General features: G+C 42.9%; 1 protein-coding gene across 1 annotated transcript in view; it reads left to right on the top strand.

The window, feature by feature from the left end:
• The window catches only part of LOC126998403 (protocadherin-16-like), a 97,223-nt gene that overhangs the window by 54,357 nt on the left and 20,820 nt on the right, over positions 1-22,046 (top strand). The window contains exon 2 of the mRNA XM_050860038.1: positions 7,281-7,409. Within this exon, the coding sequence (XP_050715995.1) occupies positions 7,281-7,409 (129 nt within the window). The remainder of the gene's footprint in view (positions 1-7,280; positions 7,410-22,046) is intronic.

Below are 22,046 nucleotides of genomic sequence, written 5' to 3'. Positions count from 1 at the left end.
GACATGAAGTAAAATGGAAACTGCCTAAAACAGACTTCATTTATAAAGTTAATCGTACCCATTATCTCTGGTTTTCGCTCATTCTCTTTTTCCCATCGTTTATTTGGCTGTGTGATAATCTAGGAGGCAGTTTTACGGTATTAGACAAGACAAATATAATCAAAGGGACTCAATTATATGATCTATGTACGAATTTATTCTCCTTTTATTCCTTGTAGTAAAGAATGCGAACAGTCGGCAGGCAGGGTGGTCTTTAAATAGTGGATTAATAGCACTGGATTATTGTGCAGTGACTAACCATTAAAGAACAGCTGTGGGAGACCCCTTTTGGATTGAGTTTATTATCAGCTCGTATGAACAGAATCTGGAGTGTTCGTATCCACTTCCTCGGCTGTTTTGTTTTATCCCTCTGCTTGATAAGGGGAGGCTTTTGTTACAATTACTGACATTGGTCATTACCCTAACGAGCGTAATTAGTCGCTGTCTGAACTTTTCGGTTCCGTGACTTACCTCAATGCTCTGTCTGGTAAGGGAGAGGCTCTGTAATTACTGTTATCTATTTACGCTAACGATCGTCATTTTTCACTCTCTGCGACCCGCCTATGCATGTTCTTGGCGGTGTATCGTACTGGCACTCAGATATTGTACTGGCACTCAGGTATCGTACTGGCACTCATATATTATACTGGCACTCAGGTATCGTGCTGACACTCAGTTATTGTACTGGCACTCAGGTATCGTACTGGCACTCAGATATTGTACTGGCACTCAGGTATCGTACTGGCACTCAGATATTATACTGGCACTCAGGTATCGTGCTGACACTCAGTTATTGTACTGGCACTCAGGTATCGTACTGGCACTCAGATATTGTACTGGCACTCAGGTATCGTACTGGCACTCAGATATTGTACTGGCACTCAGGTATCGTACTGGCACTCAGGTATCGTACTGGCACTCAGATATTGTACTGGCACTCAGGTATCGTACTGGCACTCAGGTATCGTACTGGCACTCATATATCGTACCGGCACTCAAGTATTGTTTTGGCATTTGGGTATCGTACTGGGATTAGGGTATCGTACTGGCATTAGGGTATCGTACTGACATTTGGGTATCGTACTGGCATTAGGGTATCGTACTGGCATTAGGGTATCGTACTGGCATTAGGGTATCGTACTGGCATTTGGGTATCGTACTGGCATTTGGGTATCGTACTGGCATTAAGGTATCGTACTGGCATTTGGGTATCGTACTGGCATTTGGGTATCGTACTGACATTTGGGTATCGTACTGGCATTTGGGTATCGTACTGACATTTGGGTATCGTACTGGCATTTGGGTATCGTACTGGCATTTGGGTATCGTACTGGCATTATGGTATCGTACTGGCATTTGGGTATCGTACTGGCATTTGGGTATCGTACTGGCATTCGGGTATCGTACTGGCATTTGGGCATCGTACTGGCATTTGGGTATCGTACTGGCATTCGGGTATCGTACTGGCATTTGGGTATCGTACTGGCATTTGGGTATCGTACTGGCATTCGGGTATCGTACTGGCATTTGGGTATCGTACTGGCATTTGGGTATCGTACTGGCATTAGGGTATCGTACTGGCATTTGGGTATCGTACTGGCATTAGGGTATCGTACTGGCATTTGGGTATCGTACTGACATTTGGGTATCGTACTGGCATTTGGGTATCGTACTGGCATTCGGGTATCGTACTGGCATTTGGGTATCGTACTGGCATTAGGGTATCGTACTGGCATTTGGGTATCGTACTGGCATTTGGGTATCGTACTGGCATTTGGGTATCGTGCTGGCATTCGGGTATCGTACTGGCATTTGGGTATCGTACTGGCATTAGGGTATCGTACTGGCATTAGGGTATCGTACTGGCATTTGGGTATCGTACTGGCATTAGGGTATCGTACTGGCATTTGGGTATCGTACTGGCATTCGGGTATCGTACTGGCATTTGGGTATCGTACTGGCATTAGGGTATCGTACTGGCATTAGGGTATCGTACTGGCATTTGGGTATCGTACTGGCATTAGGGTATCGTACTGGCATTTGGGTATCGTACTGGCATTTGGGTATCGTACTGGCATTTGGGTATCGTACTGGCATTAGGGTATCGTACTGGCATTAGGGTATCGTACTGGCATTTGGGTATCGTACTGGCATTAGGGTATCGTACTGGCATTAGGGTATCGTACTGGCATTAGGGTATCGTACTGGCATTAGCGTATTGTACTGGCATTTGGGTATCGTACTGGCATTTGGGCATCGTACTGGCATTTGGGCATCGTACTGGCATTCGGGTATCGTACTGGCATTTGGGCATCGTACTGGCATTTGGGCATCGTACTGGCATTCGGGTATCGTACTGGCATTCGGGTATCGTACTGGCATTCGGGTATCGTACTGGCATTTGGGCATCGTACTGGCATTCGGGTATCGTACTGGCATTCGGGTATCGTACTGGCATTTGGGCATCGTACTGGCATTCGGGTATCGTACTGGCATTCGGGTATCGTACTGGCATTTGGGCATCGTACTGGCATTCGGGTATCGTACTGGCATTCGGGTATCGTACTGGCATTTGGGCATCGTACTGGCATTCGGGTATCGTACTGGCATTCGGGTATCGTACTGGCATTTGGGCATCGTACTGGCATTCGGGTATCGTACTGTCGTTCGGGTATCGTACTGGCATATATGTATCGTACTGGTTTTCGGGTGTAGGTGCCGTACACACATACGCGTACAGGCTGCATTTGCACCAAACGAGTCAAGTCAAGAAGCGTCATGACTCACCTTGAATCGCCACTCTAATACAGATTTACTCCGGTGTATTTCCTCAGCAACCGTTCCCAGCAGATAAGTCGAGTCAATTCAAGTCACGTCCCGCCGCGTCACGTCACGTCACAGATGCGGCTCAGTGGCTGCGTCCATTCTCCTCGCCAGTCACTCCGAGTCAGGCAAGTCCTGATAAATTTGCTTAGAGAACGTCCAACGATTTATCAAATTTGTTTACTCTTGCCCATGCATAAGCATATCTGTAATGGTTATGGTATATATATCAGAGGAACAGCAACAATGCAGTGAAAAATCTCGAATTATACACTACGTAGTTCCGGGAATCGAACCCGTGCCGCAGGATAAAAGTCGCTGTCACAGCAGAGAATCTGCAGGGATTTAGGCTGGCAGCAGGGCCAGCCACACGTCAGATGCCACCACCTCCTACTCTGAGGTGCCTGTAATCAATAATACAAAGCCACGTCACGCAAGTGACATCACACCTGCCTCCCAGGCCAGCGCCACGGATGAGTTAAAAGGTCACAGAGCCAGAGGCCACTTCTGTGGCACTCAACCTGATATTAGAATCCCACACTGTGGACATGAAGGAAGGGTGACCCCGCTCACACTCGTGGTAGCTGGCAAGGCTTTTAATGGACCCACAATGCCACAATCGGTGTTTATGCATCAGAGAAACTGCAATAACCCAGCGAAGAATCTCGAATGCACTTGAATGCATTGATTTGGATGAGAAACAAGGAAGCTACATTTTAAATGTTCTCTTTCAGTAGTGGAACCCAATTTGAATCCTAATGCAGCTTTGAGGCAGTTCCCCGAGTTAATATAAGTTGTATTTTTTTCCTGGTATTCTTGAGGTGTATCTTAATCATGCAAGCGAAATCATTTCTCGTGTAGATTTTTTTCCGGGTCCGGTAACTGGATAGCATGATTTCGCTGAATTGGCAAAGACGAGCGACGCGAATACAATACTTTTGCGATAGTTTATCTTTGAAGGATTTTACTAACTCGATGATTGACCGAGTTCGATAAACCTTTTGTGTGACTTGCCCTAAAATAATCCATGAGAGTATTTAGCGGGTTGAAAAGAAATATACAAGGGTAAGTTTTTTTTTTTTTTTTTTTTACTTTGTTTATCTCACCGAGGCATGGAAGATAAATTCAGCGTCTCTCCGCATGTTAATCATTATGTTGATTTTATTATGCTCATTGGCATATTTTGCTTCCTTGGTATGAAGTACTCAGTGTTCACCTCGTTGGATACTGTGTGTGTTTTTAAGCCGGTAGAGGGCCGCTGTTTATAAGCCTTTTGCATATTAGCGATGATGGGGATGATGGTGTTGATCGATGATGGTGAGGATGATGATGAAAATTGTAATGTATATCGTTTATTTTTGCCGGTAGCGGGGCTTTGTTCATAAACCTGTTAACTGTATGATTAACTGCTCTGATGACGATGGTAGTGATGATGATTATGATGAAAATGATAGTGGTGAAGGATAAAGGAAACACGGAAATACTATTGATGATGATGATGATAATAATAATAATAATAATAATAATAATAATAATAATAATAATAATAATAATAATAACAATAACAATAACAATAACAATAACAATAACAATAACAATAATAATAATAATAATAATAATAATAGGAAGCAGAAGAAAAAGAAAGAAGAAGAAGAAGAAGAAGAAGAAGAAGAAGAAGAAGAAGGAAAAAAAAGGAAGGAGACAGGAGAAAAAGAGAATGCAGAAAAAGAGAATGGAGAAAAATAGAGAAAGGAGAAAAAGAGAAAAAGAGAAAAAGAGAAAAGGAGAAAAAAAAACAGGAAAAAATGGAAAACAGGATAAAAAGAAAAATGAAGAAAAAAAAATGACCAAAGGAAGAAACACAACAACAAAATAGAAAGGAAAAAGAACTAACCACAACAACACCACTGATTTCTTTTGTTTCTTTTTTAGGAGCAGCGAGTAGCGGGGTTTTTTCTTATTATTGTTTTCTTTTTTTGTGTGCCCTTGAGCTGCCTCCTTTGTTGAAAAAAAAAAAACACTTCATACAACTAATCCCAGGCGCATAACCGATTTTCCTCTTCCCCGCCTCACTTGCATCGCCTCGCCCTGAGCTGGACAGATGAAGACAGCTGGTGTGGTGGGCGTGATGGTGTGGGGAAGGGGGAGAAGGAAAGAATACAACATGCCAAAAAAAGTAAAGGCTACCCTAGAAAATGAACCAATATGAAGACGGTGTAAAGAAAAATATGCCATTCAAAGCGTCCATTAGCCCCCCCCCCCCCTCCCTTTTTTTTGTGTGTTTATGTGTCGATTTAAAATGGGGAAGCGAGTGAGATAGATTGAAATACAGTCAGATGATAAAGTGAAAGAAAAATCCACCCCCAGAACACGAAATCATATGGAAACAGTCTGAAAGATACGCCATTTATAGCTAGCAGGGGAAGTTTGTGTGTTAGGGATGGTAGATAATATAGTCAGCTGATAAAGTAAACATAGAAAATAATAAGTCGAGAACACGAAGCCATATGGAAGTATGCAGAAAGGTAAGCCGATTGTAGTTAGTAGCAACGTCCATTCTATTGTGTCTTAGGTCATTTCCTCGTTTGCCGTTCATGAGCCAAATTAAGGCGGGAAAGCGAGTATTATACATCGAAGTACAGTAAGACGATAAAGTAGAGCTTAACTGGCGCCACTATGAAAATTGCCTGCGCCATGACGGGCTGGCGCTATAGGCGGTGATGTAAAAAAAATAATAATAAAGAAATATTAAAAAAATCCAACCCCAAAACGTTGTCACATGGAAACAGCCAGAGAGATACGACATTTACAGTGAAAACAGGATTCAATATAGAAGCAAAACTCTGGCAACAGGGAATTCATAATATGTGGTTCAGTCGAAGTATTTTAAGCAATTGCAAAAATAATGAGAGGTAAAAGAAAGGTCCTTTTGAAAATCTGCCGCAGATACACTTTTAACGGACTTATTGGAAAGTGTTTTTTATAATTTTCACAAACTACAAAATAAAAGTGTGAGCGTCGTTCTTAAGCCGCACCAAGGCTGAACAGTCAGTTGAAGAAGATTGAAAGAAATCAAGCTCAGAACACGACATCAGCAGGCAGAAGATACACCGTTCACAGTGAGCAGCAGCGTCCATTCTCTTAAGTTTTCGCTCACTATTTTGTCGTTCACGAGGTGGCCGATAATTTTGGGAGTACCGAGAGCTGCGCCAGCTGACAGCACCGAGGCAAATGTTATCAATGTGATTCAGTTACAGGGAGGTTGAACGATTTTTCACCCATTTTATCTAAAGGACACAAATGAATTGAAAACAGAGATGCGGAACGAACGCTGCTCGCCGCTAAATTAAAGATTCATGTTCAGGAATAGTTTTGTTTGTAGAGCATCAAACGCTCAAACTTTTCCTTTGGATTTTGTTTGTGGAAGTAATCTCGTATCAGGGAAAATTATTTTAAAAAATCCAATATGTCCGTTAAAAGTGTATCTGCGGCAGTTTTCCAAAAGGACATTTTTGACTTGTTATAATTTCGTAATTGCCTGAAATATTTCAGTATTTCAATTGTTTCTCATATTATGAATTTTCTGTTTCCAGAGTTTTGCTTGTGTATTTCATCAAATTTTCACTTTGTAGCAATTTAAAACAATTCAATTGATCTGTCGATCATGAATCTTAATGGTGCTCATATTTTGATTGTATGTTTTCCTTAATAATTCAATTTCAATCAGGAAAGCGTTGACCTTTACTTTCATTATGATTAACTAAGATGTGCCATATACGTGTGTGTGTGTGTGTGTGTGTGTGTGTGTGTGTGTGTGCGTGTGCGTGCGTGCGTGCGTGCGTGCGTGCGTGCGTGCGTGCGTGCGTGCGTGTGTGTGTGTGTGTGTGTATATATATATATATATATATTTATATTATATATATATATATATATATATATATATATATATATATATATATATATATATATATATATATATATATATATATATATATATATATATATATATATATATATATATATATATATATATATATATATATATATATATATATATATATATATATATATATATATATATATATATATATATATATATATAATGGAAGGAGAGAGGGGTGGAGGAGCTGCTGGTTTACAAATATGGTAGTTTGTATGGGAGAATTAGCTACTAACGTGAATACAATTAAAAGTTTCAAATGAAAGTTAGATATATTAATGGATGGAAAGGACAGACAGTAACTGACTATAATAGTTCTAATGAGATGCCACATGAAGACAAACTGTTCCCGTGTATTCTAGCTCCTTGTATCCGTGTTCATCCCTGTTTTATTTATTTATATATATTTTTTTGCCAATGACGTATCGTTACATAAAACTGTCTCAGAGTGCTAACTATCTCTCCCTCCTCCCCACAGCCACGCGCCTCCTCCCTGCGGGCCGGACCTCCTCGCTGCACTTTTCGTCTCCCCGCTACTGCGCCGCGGTGCCCGAGGACCTTTCGCCGGGCGCCGCCGTCCTCGCCGTGTCGGCCACGCACGCCCAAGGTGAGCAGGGGCGCGTCAGGGAGGGGCTTGTGTTTTGTTGTGCTTCACGTATTTTTTGTGTGTTGTGCTATGTTGTTTTGTTTCGTGTCTTGTGTTCGAGAGAGAGAGAGAGAGAGAGATCACGGTAACACAACATATAATGAGGTGAACAACATGATAACTGTAAGCATAGCCAAGATTCTCTCTCTCTCTCTCTCTCTCTCTCTCTCTCTCTCTCTCTCTCTCAACTTTAATCATTATCGTGCTCTTCCAAGGAGATTTAATTAATAAAGCTGGGGGCTGCATGGGCCGCGCAGAGGGAAGACCATGCAGGTGAGGGCCACTATGTGCTTGTGACTTCACGGCCTGGCCAGTGTGGTCCATTTTAGGCAATTTGATGGTCCTAAGAATTGACCTGCACATTTTTTTTGCTCATATCCAAACACCTATATTACGGTTATATATAAATAGTTTTTTTAGGCAAGGTCATCATAGGACATGTATTAGCAGGTTAGTTTCAGCAAGGGCATTGAGAAGAAAGGTAATTGCCTTCTTCACAAACCCTCTGTTCTCTTCTGCTCGAGGGTTCAGGGAGGACAAAATACACATGATGAACAAGACACCACATTTCATTGGGAAGTTATAGTGTAACTTGATGTGTCAGTGTCATTCGGGTGTCGAAGGGACGACTTGCTGCGTAGTGATTGGGGGGGGGGGGGGGAGAGAGCTGTGTTCATGTTGGAGTTTTAGTGATAGAAAGGACTGCTTGCTGCATTTCTATAACATAATGATCTTAGGATCCACTAGATGTGTCACCGTTACTTTAAGTGATGGTGGAGACTGCTCGCTGTATCAGTGTGACTCATTAGTATCAGGTGCCGCTTTGTGTGTCAAGTGCCACATTGCAGTGCAGGAGGTGCTGCGTTATTATGGCTCAAAGTGTTGGGCGGGGCTGCTCGCTGTGAGAATGTGATACACAGTAAAGGAAAGAAACCACTAACTGTTTCAATGTGGCTTATAGAGGAGTAAAGTGAAGACGGAAGTATTTGTGTGTGGCGTAGTGTTGTAACCTTATTAGTCACTCCTCACCCTAGCACCTTCGTATGTCCCGACCACGGAGTCCAGCTCTCTCGACACGTCGACGCTTACTCACTCAACGGCACCGGCTCTGAGAAGTTTGGTGCCGGTACCATGGAGTATCGTTATGCGGTACTTGGACCTGCCTAGCTATGTAGGGGTCCGCTTGCTTGGTCTGCTTGTGACTTATTGGGGTATACGGGTCCGTTCGCCGTGTATACGTCGCTATTTTCATTTGTGTGTGTGTGTGTGTGTGTGTGTGTGTGTGTGTGTGTGTGTGTGTGTGTGTGTGTGTGTGTGTGTGTTTAATTTTTTACGTGTTCGCTTATAGCGCCGGTAGGCTTTCTTCAGGGGCCTAGTGGTCGGCCCAAGCCCGTCATTGCGCATGCAATTTTTATAGTGGTGCCATTTATTCTTGGCTCATGCTGCCCCCGGAACTCATTTTTGATTCACTTGGACGGTTTCTTTTAGAGTCCGGGTTGATGGGTGGTCTTCAAGACAGCACGTGGGTAGTCTTAGGCCACTCGGCGGTGACTGAAAAATCCCAGGTGGTAGCGTGGGGATTCGAACCGGAGTCGTCCAGCACGCTGTGAATGCAGGGCCCGCACGCTAACCACTCAGCCACCGCCTGTGTGTACGTGTGTGTGTGTGTGTGTGTGTGTGTGTGTGTGTGTGCTTCATGGTGGTGCGCCTTGCTGCTGCACCAGCCGCAGCGCGAATCACTGGGTAATTATCTTGAGAAAAGTGTAGTAATGTTGTGTGCCTTATTCGTTAAGTCTTAAACATGTTCCATAATAAACGTTCTTTTATCTGCCGAGAGAAAAGTTCAGAATTAATGCTGAATGCGAGACTCAAAACTGCTTGAAGGCAGATGGCGGCTCGGCGCCTGTCTCGTCCTCTGCCGGGAGCACACGGAAAGACACAACACATTTCCTTTGTTTTCTACAAAACTTTGAGGCTTAGTTCCATAATATTTTATTCAAATCACATGGGTTGAGAACTTATAAAAACATAACAATAGAGAACATCGCTCACCTTTTTATATATCTTGCAAAACGAAGCTAATATAAGAAAAAATTGGTTCCGTCTTTTTCTCGCCAGCCTTTCATGGTGATGCAGAGTTGGCTTAAATTTGGCTTCCGAGGCTTTATGATGCATATGTTCCGATCGTTTCAGTTTCTGTTCTTGACGAAAATTAAAGAGTAATAAATATTGCCAGGATAGACGACCGGTGAGTACGTTTGCTACCCTAAATTCGCAGATGATCTTGTCTTAGTAAGTGACATTCCGCCGAAGTTTCTTTTAGGAACTACATAAAGTCCGAAAGTAAGTCTGAAGATAATTATTAAAACAACAAAAGAAAAGTTTAATGACCCGTTGGTATACGACAGCAAATACTGGCTGAGAACAAAACAGTATTGACAGCACAGGCATACTCCTTTTTACCCCCCAAAATTTATGCAATCCTGCTAAACGAAAGAATATCTGGAAAATACGAGTAGGACGGTGTTCTTTCAGTAAACATTGTATTATCATAAATGTCAAACTATTATTCTCCCTGGAAAGAAACTGTACAATAAGTGTATTCCGCCACTCCCAATATACAGTCCAGAAACTTGGCGCCTCATAATCTAAAGAAAAAGCAAAGAAATGGAGTGCACAAAGAGGAACAGAAAGAGAAACGCATGGTTTAACACTTCTGCACATGTTTAGAAGAATTTTCAAGCACTGTATATGATCATATTTACAGTGAGCGTAATTTTGTTGTCCCTTGTGTCAGGGTAGCAGTGAGGCTGACCCAAACACGTATCTCGCAGTTTTGGGATTTGGCACATTTGCATTAGTATATGGATGATGAGAGATTACCAGTGGGCATGGACGTGGATGAGGAGCATGAAGAGGACGAAGAGGACATGTATGATTAGTTTTACCACAGGGGAAGAGAGGAAGGGGGTTCTCCTGTCCCCACGTCCCCGAGAATACAGCCGTTGTGGACGAGGAGAGGTGACGGAGGAAGGAAGAGTTGGGAGGGAGCTTAGATATAGAAAAGAGAGAAATGGTGAAAGAGACTAATTAAAGGAAGGAGAGTAGAAGGGCGGAGAAAACAGATAAATAATGACAAGGAGAAATACATGAGAAGGGAAGAAGAGAAAGGAAAAGAACGAGAGTGAGAAGAAGGACGATGATGTACGAGTGAAGGAGGAGAAAATAAAAAAATGGAAATAAGGATGATGAAAAGAAATAAATAAAGAATAAAAAAAACTGTGAAGGATACTAATAATGCTTGGTATGGGAAGAAAGGATGATAGAAGGGAAAAAAAACTAAGCTGCTATTTTTTTTCTATCTAAGTCACAGAGAATAGAAAAAATATAAATTGCTGAGTAGAGTGACCAGTGTCTTCAGATGAGCGGAAGACGATTTGCCTCAAGCCGCTATCCAATCAGCGAGGAGCAGACTAATAGAGGGGGGAAGTTTATTGCAGCTACTCAGAAAATTGACTATTAAATCAGGCAGAGAGAAGTGCTAAACATTGGGAAAAGCTTTTGTCCTGTAATTGACCAGTGACGGGAGATGACAGTGGCGATGATGTTTATGAAGAAGATAGATTGATAGATAGATAGACAGAGGTAGATAGAGAGAAAGAGAAAAAGAAATGGAGAAAGAAAAAAAAAGAAAGGCGAAGAGGAAGCGAGAACAAAAATAAGATGTGTGAAAAAGAGAAAAAGAGAAAAGGGAAGAAATAGATCAAAGAAAAAAGAAGAGAGAGAGAGAGAGAGAGAGAGAGAGAGAGAGAGAGAGAGAGAGAGAGAGAGAGAGAGAGAGAGAGAGAGAGAGAGAGAGAGAGATACATACATACATACATACATACAGACAGACAGACAGAGTGATGAATAAATGAATGAGTTTCGAGCGTTTAGCCTTAACAACGGTTATCACAACTCTGTAAAAATTACCTTCCGTGGCAATTGGTAATCCAGTGAGCATGAGCGAGCATAAAATCGTATAGTAATGAAATAATTTGATCACTTTACGTATTCATAAACTGATGGGAAGTACGAGTTTAGGTTATTACCCCTCCTCCCCACCCCCGATCACACACACACAGACACACACACACACACACACACACACACACACACACACACACACACACACACACACACACACACACACACACACACACACACACACACACACAGCTCAGGGGTAGAGCGTCTGCCTCACAACCAGAAGGACCGGGGTTCGATTCCCCGGCCGGGTGAAGACAAGTTGGGTTTATCTTCTTTAACGTGTAGCCCCTGTTCACCTAGCAGTGAGTAGGTACGCGACGTCAGGCAAGGAGTTGTGACCTCGTTGTCGCGGCGTGCTGTGTGTGAGTGGGCTCAGTCCTACCCAAAGATTGGTACTATGAGCTCTGTGCTCTACCGTAGGGGAACGGCTGGCTGTCTCGAGAGAGACCCGCAGTAGACCAAGAGGTGAATTACACACACACACACACACACACACACACACATTACGCCAAAGACAAGCCGCCAAAGTTGTTTTTTTTTAGGTAAGAAAAAGCAGACGAAAGAGCTATATATATATATATATGAAAAAAAGATAAAAAAGACCTTATGCTCCTATACAGGTGAAGAATATACAGGAGGAGATGTCAAAAAGACGTATCATATATTGGTCTCGTATGTCATGGTTAAGTCATATAAAAATTCTTGATCGTAAGAGGTAAAGATTAGCTTTTATGAAAGAGGCGCACGTAGAAAGTGAAAGGACACACACTTACTTTTCAGACGTAACTCAATTTCGACTAATGAAGCAAATTTTTATCACTCGTAACACTCACACACAAAAAAAATATTAACCTTGACTTAAAATTCCTGGACCTTGATAAGAAAGAATACAGCTTTGTGATTGAGACATAAAAAAAAATAACTATGAACCTTGACCTAAAAATCCTGGACCTTGATAAAATTAACCTTTGCACTGATCGAGACATTTGTTAAAAATAGAAAACTTTTTAACAGACGGGAACAAAGACAAGGGTTTCTACGTGTTTCATTTTTGCCTAATGAAGCTGATGTCGCTCTCATGGCACAGCCCAGATTTTACTATGTGATGAACCGTGTCTGCATCAAGAGCCGCAGATATTTCCGGGGAGTAATTTCCAGGTGACATAGGAGGCAGCTCCCTTTATTGCTCCGTACCTGCGCACCGTGACGTGACGCCTATTTCCCGGTACCAAACCTTCCCGCGGGTCTCATCACATCGAGCGCGTGTATATGGAGCCACTGTGTGTGTGTGTGTGTGTGTGTCGGGTAATATTGTGTCGGTCTGTCCATACCAATTATAAACGCCAGAAATTTCCATCTGACAGGAGACACACACACACACACACACGCACACGCACACGCGCACACACAAAAAAAATGAGTACGTATACGTTTAATATATATAACATGCCTCCCCAGTCCCCTTTTTTCTCCCCCCCCCCCTCACACACACACACACACACACACACACACACACACACACACACACACACACACACACACACACACACACACACACACACACACACACACACACAAAGTGTACGTATGCGTTTATGTATGTATAACTTATGCCTCCCAGCTCCCTTTTTTCTCTACCCGCTACGCTCACCTCGCTGCGTCGCGCCCGCTGCCACACGCCGCCAATACGAGGCTTATTGGCGCCCCAGCTGACGCCACCCTGGAGAAATGTGTTGCCTACGTTCTCGCCGCGCCGGGCGTCTGTAGAGAGCAAGCGAGAGAGCGAGTTAAAGCGGGAGAACGGCAGGGCGAGAGAGTGAAAGTGCGAGAGGGAGCGCGTGAGACAGACAGACAGACAGACAGACAGAGACGACAGACAGACAGACAGACGGAGGCGACAGACAGACAGAGACGACAGATAGACAGACAGACAGAGACGACAGATAGACAGACAGACAGACAGACAGACAGACAGACAGAGACGACAGACAGACAGAGACGACAGATAGACAGACAGACAGAGACGACAGATAGACAGAGACGACAGAGAGACAGACAGACGGAGACGACAGATAGACAGAGACGACAGATAGACAGACAGACAGACAGATGCAGAGACAGGGACAGACGGACACAGACACATATAGAGACAGAGACAGAGACAAAGATAAACAAACAAAGATAGATACAAAGATAGACAGGTAGACAGATATTGTGACAGAGAGACAGTGACATACAAAGACAGAAGCAAAGACAGACAAACGGAGAGAGAGAGAGAGAGAGAGAGAGAGAGAGAGAGAGAGAGAGAGAGAGAGAGAGAGAGAGAGAGAGAGAGAGAGAGAGAGAGAGAGAGAGAGAGAGAGAGAGAGAGAGAGAGAGAGAGAGAGAGAGAGAGAGAGAGAGAGAGAGAGAGAGAGAAAGGGGGGGGGGGGTCGCCCAGCTGTGTCTCTCATCCCTAGTTCGCGGCTCCTCCCAGACCCCAAAGTGGCCTAGCAAGGAAACATACTCGCACCACGCTCGCCCAATAACGCCAGGCACTTAATTCACGAGTGTTCGTTTGGGGCACTCGCTCGGCCCGGCGTGTACAGCGTAAAACACCTGCTGGTCCGGTAATGAAAGCCGTACTACTGTCGCATTGTTCTAGCAAAGACTATAAAGGAAAGGAAAGGATGATGAGGAGGGAGAGGAGGTATAAAGAATAGGGTGAGGGGGTAGATGAAGGAAAGGAAGACCAGGTGGAAAAAAAGTTATCAGAATAAAAGAGAAATGAAAAGTGGAATATAAAGATAGGGAAAGGATAAAGGTATAAGGAGGATAAGTAAGGAAAGGAGGAATAAGGAAGAAAAGGGATAAGAGGGAGAAGTAGACCAGGTGGGAAAAGTCATAAGAGTAAAAGATAATTGAAGAGCGGTATATAAAGGAAGGGAAAGTATAAAGAGAAAGGAGAGGAGGCATTAGGAAGAAGTTGGGGGGTAGAGGGAGGAAGGAAAGACAAAGTGGGAAAAAATCATCACAATAAAAAAAAAGAAGAGTGGAGCATAAAGGAAGGAGCGGGATAAAGAGAGAGGAGAATTGGTTAGACGGAGGAAAGGAAGGCCAGGGGAGGAAAGTAAATCATCAAAAAAACAAAGAGAAAACGAAGAGCGAATAGGGAGGAAGGACGGAGACGGAAGAAGGAAAGGATGACAAGGGGATAATAAGAGGAAGTATCATGAAAGAGGGATGAGAAAGAGATAAATGTGTGTGTGTGTGTGTGTGTGTGTGTGTGTGTGTGTGTGTGTGTGTGTGTGTGTGTGTGTGTGTGTGTGTGTGTGTGTGTGTGTGTGTTTTCTCGTAATGCTCCTCGCTTGTTCATGAGAAATGCTGAAGTGATGACGGCAGCAGCCCAGGACTTATAGCCGTCGGGATGGAAAACTTACCGTGCGTGACGCTGATGTGTGTGTGTGTGTGTGTGTGTGTGCGCGTGTGCGTGTGCGTGTGTGTGTTTGAAGGTGTTTGGGTGAAAAAGACAGACAAAGCGAAAGAGACACACTAACAAACAGACAGGAAAAAAAATACACAAACTTGTTAACAGAAAAACAGAGAAAAAAATACCCACAGAACAACACTGACCTACCAACAGACCGACAAAGACAAAGGCACACACACACACACACACACACACACACACACACACACACACACACACACACACACACAGACAGACAGGCACAGACATCAAACAAGCACACACATAAAGAGATGAGGAGGAAATAAATGCTTTTCTCTTTTCCTCCTTTCCTTTCATCTCTCTCCCCTGTTAACATGTGCCTGGTATTGATTGCTTCTGCCAGTGGTGCCTCGAGTTGTTTAGGCGTCTTCCAGGAGATGCGGTTTTCCTGTTTATCTTCTCAATTTTTCTCCGCGTTCTTATTACCCAAGACACCACTTATTGAATTTTCCCCGCAATTTTCCCTCATTTCTTTACTCAAAATAGAACACCAGCAGGATAGGGCCGAGAGAACACTAGTCGCTCGATGGTATACAGATCCCAAGATACCCTCAATTTTCCCTCATTTCTTTACTCAAAATAGAACACCAACAGGATGGGGCCGAGAGAACACTAGTCGCTTGATGGTATACAGATCCCAAGATACCCTCAATTTTCCCTCATTTCTTTACTCAAAATAGAACACCAGCAGGATAGGGCCGAGAGAACACTAGTCACTTGATGGTATACAGATCCCAAGATACCCTCAATTTTCCCTCATTTCTTTACTCAAAATAGAACACCAGCAGGATGGGGCCGAGAGAACACTAGTCGCTCGATGGTATACAGATCCCAAGATACCCTCAATTTTCCCTCATTTCTTTACTCAAAATAGAACACCAGCAGGATAGGGCCGAGAGAACACTAGTCGCTTGATGGTATACAGATCCCAAGATACCCTCAATTTTCCCTCATTTCTTTACTCAAAATAGAACACCAGCAGGATAGGGCCGAGAGAACACTAGTCGCTCGATGGTATACAGATCCCAAGATACCCTCAATTTTCCCTCATTTCTTTACTCAAAATAGAACACCAGCAGGATAGGGCCGAGAGAACACTAGTCGCTCGATGGTATACAGATCCCAAGATACCCTCAATTTTCCCTCATTTCTTTACTCAAAATAGAACACCAGCAGGATAGGGCCGAGAGAACACTAGTCGCTTGATGGTATACAGATCCCAAGATACCCTCAATTTTCCCTCATTTCTTTACTCAAAATAGAACACCAGCAGGATGGGGCCGAGAGAACACTAGTCGCTTGATGGTATACAGATCCCAAGATACCCTCAATTTTCCCTCATTTCTTTACTCAAAATAGAACACCAGCAGGATAGGGCCGAGAGAACACTAGTCGCTTGATGGTATACAGATCCCAAGATACCCTCAATTTTCCCTCATTTCTTTACTCAAAATAGAACACCAGCAGGATAGGGCCGAGAGAACACTAGTCGCTTGATGGTATACAGATCCCAAGATACCCTCAATTTTCCCTCATTTCTTTACTCAAAATAGAACACCAGCAGGATGGGGCCGAGAGAACACTAGTCGCTTGATGGTATACAGATCCCAAGATACCCTCAATTTTCCCTCATTTCTTTACTCAAAATAGAACACCAGCAGGATGGGGCCGAGAGAACACTAGTCGCTTGATGGTATACAGATCCCAAGATACCCTCAATTTTCCCTCATTTCTTTACTCAAAATAGAACACCAGCAGGATAGGGCCGAGAGAACACTAGTCGCTCGATGGTATACAGATCCCAAGAACACTAACACAACATCCAGCACCAAAGAATAATAGTTAAACAATAAAAACGTGAGATGAGAGAAAAGCTGATTAAACGTAGACTTGGAAGAGACAAGTAAGGATGATACGTACAATATATAAACATACAAGACATATAGAAGCCAAAGGACACTAACGTAAACAATGGCAGGAAAAATTTGCATATGAAGTGTAGAAATGGTAGATGAGAGAGAAGCCGATTGGACACAGACTAGGAGGACGCAAATAAGAATGTTGCGTAGAATATATGAACCTACAGAACCTACATAAAACAAGAACGGTAACACACCCAACATACAAACGCCTTGAACAGCAACGCACTTCACAGAAAGTTAGAATACAAAACATACAGGTCATACAGGATATACATAAGCCAGAAACTGTAACATACCGAACATACATTAGCCAAGAAGAGTATAGAACCTACAGATCATAAAGAAGCCATAAACAGTAACGCAGCCCACACAGTCCAGTAGAATAATATGAAAGGAATAAATATGTGAGACGAGAGAGGAGCTTATTAGTTAGGAAACTGAGGACGGAATCACGACGGGGAAGACAATCGTAAGGATGATATTTAAAAGCCGCAACAAGAGCATTTCAAACTTTTATCACACTCCAAACCTAACGAACACAAAGAGATAAAGAGGGAGCGAGTTAAAGCGATTGAGAACGAAAACAATAGCGACTGGCAAACGGGAAAAATAATAATGATAACAATGATACTGATAATAAAAGTAATGATGATATAATAATGGCAAACAAACCAATCGAAAAGTATATCGTCACCTTCGTAAACAAAGCGCCTAAGTCATTGTATTCTACTTTACAGGAAATCATAAAAGAAGTGTCATTATCTCATTTGGCTTAAGATTTAGGCAGAAGTGAAAAGGCTAATTCTAGAACACTCAAACCCTGAATGACGCAGGCAACTATACAAAAATGGGCGTCACATGTTGAAAAATTGATGTAGATAAAAACCTGGAAATCTCTGGAAAATGATTTAGGCGATTATTTTATGAGGGTGACGATATAGGAATCATCGTTCGTCCTAGATCTCTTGTCTGGAGCGGACTTCTGTCTGGCGAACTCACACATGCGCAGTTCCCTTCGAGGTTTTGGGTGAAGTCATTCCTCCTTCCCTTTAAAAGTTTTGTGGGTGAAATCATTCCCTCCGTCAGACCTTTTGGGGTTCATCTTTTTCGTCCAGTAGTTTTGTGGGTGAAATCATTCCCTCCGTCAGACCTTTTTGGGGTTCGTCTTTTTCGTCCAGTAGTTTTGTGGGTGAAATCATTCCCTCCGTCAGACCTTTTTGGGGTTCATCTTTTTCGTCCAGTAGTTTTGTGGGTGAAATCATTCCCTCCGTCAGACCTTTTTGGGGTTCATCTTTTTCGTCCAGTAGTTTTGTGGGTGTAGTCATTCCTTCAAAAGTTTTCTGGCTGGGGTTTCTTTCGGCCAGCGTAAACATGAGGGCCTTGAAAGCGCGGTATTCCGGGCCCAAAAAGAGACAAAGAAAGACACGTTAGCCATGCATCAAAAAGTGAGAAGTCGTTGAAAAGTTCTTGCGCGCCAATCAGCTAATTCATGAGAGAGAGAGAGAGAGAGAGAGAGAGAGAGAGAGAGTACATAAAATCGCTTAATTATCCTCACAGTAATTTCATCAACGGCTTAAAGTGAAGATTTTTAGTGTAAGGGAAACAAACATTCTTGATAATTAAGGTCCTCGCTACACATGGAAGCGATGGTAAGTAATAATAATTAAATAGTGAGTAGTCTTGAAAAGCTCTGAAATTGAAGTGATAATAGATAGCGTTTCTAAATACTTATTCGTATCACATCATCTCTCTATATGTCTACAGTATTTATCTATCCTTCTCCTCTCACTCTTTCTCTCTTTCTTTCTCCCCTTTCTTTTTTTTCTTTCGTTTCCTTTTTTTCTTTATATTTTATTTTTCATTCATTCATTCATTCATTCATTCATTCATTCATTCTCTCTCTCTCTCTCTCTCTCTCTCTCTCTCTCTCTCTCTCTCTCCCTCTCTCCATCTCTCTCTTCACATGATGCTGGACTTGATTACAGTGTTACCATCTCTTGCAGCAACACGCCCTCCAGCAAGATGCCTCGCGCACAACGAAGTCTAATTTACGTGCTCAAACACGTGTATTTTCTTGAGCCTGTTTGTGCCCGGCTAATATTGGAATACGTCTGCGAAGGGAGCTGAAAATCATGTCCTTACAATTTTTCCATCATTCGTTTAAAACTGCCTTAATTATCCTGTCCTAATTAGCGTTGATGTGATTCTCCTCTGATGAGCCGGTCTTGGAGAGAGAGGATAAATTTCAACATGTTTAATTTTCTACGTAATTATCAGCGTCAGACCTTCCTGTTACCTGAGTCGTAGCGCGTAAAGGTGTGAGGTTTAAAGTGAAGCGTCGTGTAGTGAAACATGCGTTTTTTTACTAAAGGCTTATACTCATATATTTATTATACTATTGATAGGAGGTAGAAAGGTGAAGTTTAGTGTGAAAAGTGAAGAAACATGCGTAGTTTACCTAAAGCTTATACCACTATTATATATATCGATGGTAGCGCGTAAAGGTGTGAGGTTTAAAGTGAAGCGTCGTGTAGTGAAACATGCGTAGCTTTTACCTAAGGCTTATACTCAGTACATATTTATCGATGCTCTGGAGGTAGATTTGTTCATGTTTACCTGTAGTTCTGAGGCGGTGAAGGGTATAGTGAGTAGCCACGGGTCGGGGTTCTCGGACGCTATCGCCTCTCATAGTCAAACAAATATATTCCGAACATATTTCCAAACGACTTCCAAAGGCTGAAAAGGAGATGAATCGAGTTGTCGCGAGTGTTCCTTTATGTTCATGGTGCAGGGAAAGGATCAAACTACCCTTGGAAATGCTCAAATCTCTTACGAAAGACTTGTCAAATATGTATGCTTGGGCGCTGAAATGTTTAAGAATAATTTGGTTGTCGTGAGTGTTCCTTTATGTTCATGGTGCAGGGAAAGGATCAAACTACCCTTGGAAATGCTCAAATCTCCTACGAAAGACTTGTCAAATATGTATGCTTGGGCGCCGAAATGTTTAAGAATAATTTATGACCACTAACGTCTCTCTCTCTGCCTGTGTGTGCCTCATTCACAGTGATCTGGTCCTGTGGTGAACGCCTGATTGCTAGCCAGTACACCCTCTCGGTTTTGTGCTTGGAGCTTTATATTCATGGATTTTTGGGAATGGCTCGGTTTGTGTGTGTGTGTGTGTGTGTGTGTGTGTGTGTGTGTGTGTGTGTGTTTTTGTTTGTTTGTGTGTGTGTGTGTGTGTGTGTGTGTGTGTGTGTGTGTGTGTGTGTGTGTGTGTGTGTGTGTGTGTGTGTGTGTGTGTGTGTGTGTGTGTGTGTGTGTGTGTGTGTGTGTGTGTGTCTCTCTCTCTCTCTCTCTCTCTCTCTCTCTCTCTCTCTCTCTCTCTCTCTCTCTCTCTCTCTCTCTCTCTCTCTCTCTCTCTCTCTCTCTCTCTCTCTCTCTCTCTCTCTCTCTCTCTCTCTCTCTCTCTCTCTCTCTCTCTCTCTCTCTCTCTCTCTCTCTCTCTCTCTCTCTCTCTCTCTCTCTGTCTCTGTCTCTCTCTCTCTCTCTCTCTCTCTCTCTCTCTCTCTCTCTCTCTCTCTCTCTCTCTCTCTCTCTCTCTCTCTCTCTCTCTCTCTCATATGCAGATGTAATTTCTTTGCATTCAAAATTGTTCATACATTCATTCACCTCGCATCATCGTTCTTTTATACAGTGCTCTATATGTTTTTTTTATTTATTTATTGCTACTCATCCCTCATTCCTCTCATCCGCCCGATCCTCTATCTCTCTATCCGCTATTTCATCTCTTCAGCATCTCCCTGTTTCGTCCTCCTTCCCTTCCTTCTTCCTGTAAAATAAGCCTTTGTCGGTAGGTAAGTCTTCCTCCTCACTTCCTTTCAGTCAGTCTTATAAAAATTTACATATCTTTTTACGCCACAAATACCGCATTATTCTCCTTTCTTCCCTCCAGCGGTATACTCCCCTCTCTTCCTCCTCCTCTTCCCTCTTCTCTCGCTTCACCTTTTATTCCTCTCCTGTCGTATTCTTTTCCTTCTCCTCTTTCGTTTCCCTTTTTTCTGTTCCAGCTTTGCATATTGCTAAACTTCACTGATCCGCAGAGTTGACAGTGCCTCTAGAGCAGGTAGTCTCTTGTTACAGTTAGGTTTTCTGTTTGTTGTTTTGTGTTTTTGTTGTTTTGTTTTTGCTCCCACGTTCCTCTGACCTTATTCTCCCCTTCCTTCATCTCGCACTCCTGTCAATGTCCTTTTCTTTTTTGTTCTTTTTTTTTCTCCTCTGGTCTCTTTTTATCTCTTCCTTCTCTTTCTTCTCCTACGCTTCCCTTTTTCTTTTCTTTTCGTTCATCGTTTTAATCATCGCCCTTCTCTTTCTCCTCCTCCTCCTCCTCCTCTTATTTTTTCTCCTACTCTCCCTTTATCTTTCCTTTCCTTCCGTCTCCTCTTGTTTCGTATTCCTTCTCTTTGTCATCCTCTTCCTTCCTTCTTCTTTTACTCTTCCCTTTGCTTTCCTCTCCTTCCACTTCCTAATGTTTCATCCTCCTCCTCCGCCTCCTCCTCCTCTTCCTCCTCTTTCTTCTTCTTCTATTCTTCCTTTTGCTTTCTTTCTCCTCCACCTACTATTGTACCGTCGCCATAATCATCTTCCTCCTTCTTTTCTCTCTCCATTTCCTTCTCTTTCTTCTCCTCCTCCTCCTCTTCTTGCTTCCTCTACTCTTTGCTTTCCTTTCCTTCCGGTTCCTTGTGTTTCGTCGTCGTTGTATCTTCCTCCTCCTCCTCCTCCTCCTCCTCCTCCTCCTCCTCCTCCTCCTCCTCCTCATTCCCTCTACTCCACCCCGCCATCGCTTTCTCTCCTTTTTCTTTCACAGTTCACAAGATCGATGTTTCCCCTCCAAAGGTTTGTTTCCCTGAAGCCACCGCGTGATCACTTCCCGTATCCTCACTCACTCACTCCTCCTTTGCTCTTTTCGTCTCCTTTCATCCTCCTGTCTCGCTCCTCTTCATATCTCTCTCTTGTTGTGGTGGCGCTGTTGGTGGCGGTGTTGTTGTTGTTGTTGTTGTTGTTTTCGTTTTATCGTTTCCTGTTGCTTACTCTTTCCCCTAAAAACACTTTCCTTTCTCACTTGTCTCTCGATTTTTTTCCCCCTTTTAGTCTGATTTC

The sequence above is a fragment of the Eriocheir sinensis genome, chromosome 14 (genome assembly GCF_024679095.1).
Source record: "Eriocheir sinensis breed Jianghai 21 chromosome 14, ASM2467909v1, whole genome shotgun sequence".
Lineage (NCBI taxonomy): Eukaryota > Metazoa > Arthropoda > Malacostraca > Decapoda > Varunidae > Eriocheir > Eriocheir sinensis.
This window is presented reverse-complemented; position numbering and strand designations above follow the sequence as displayed.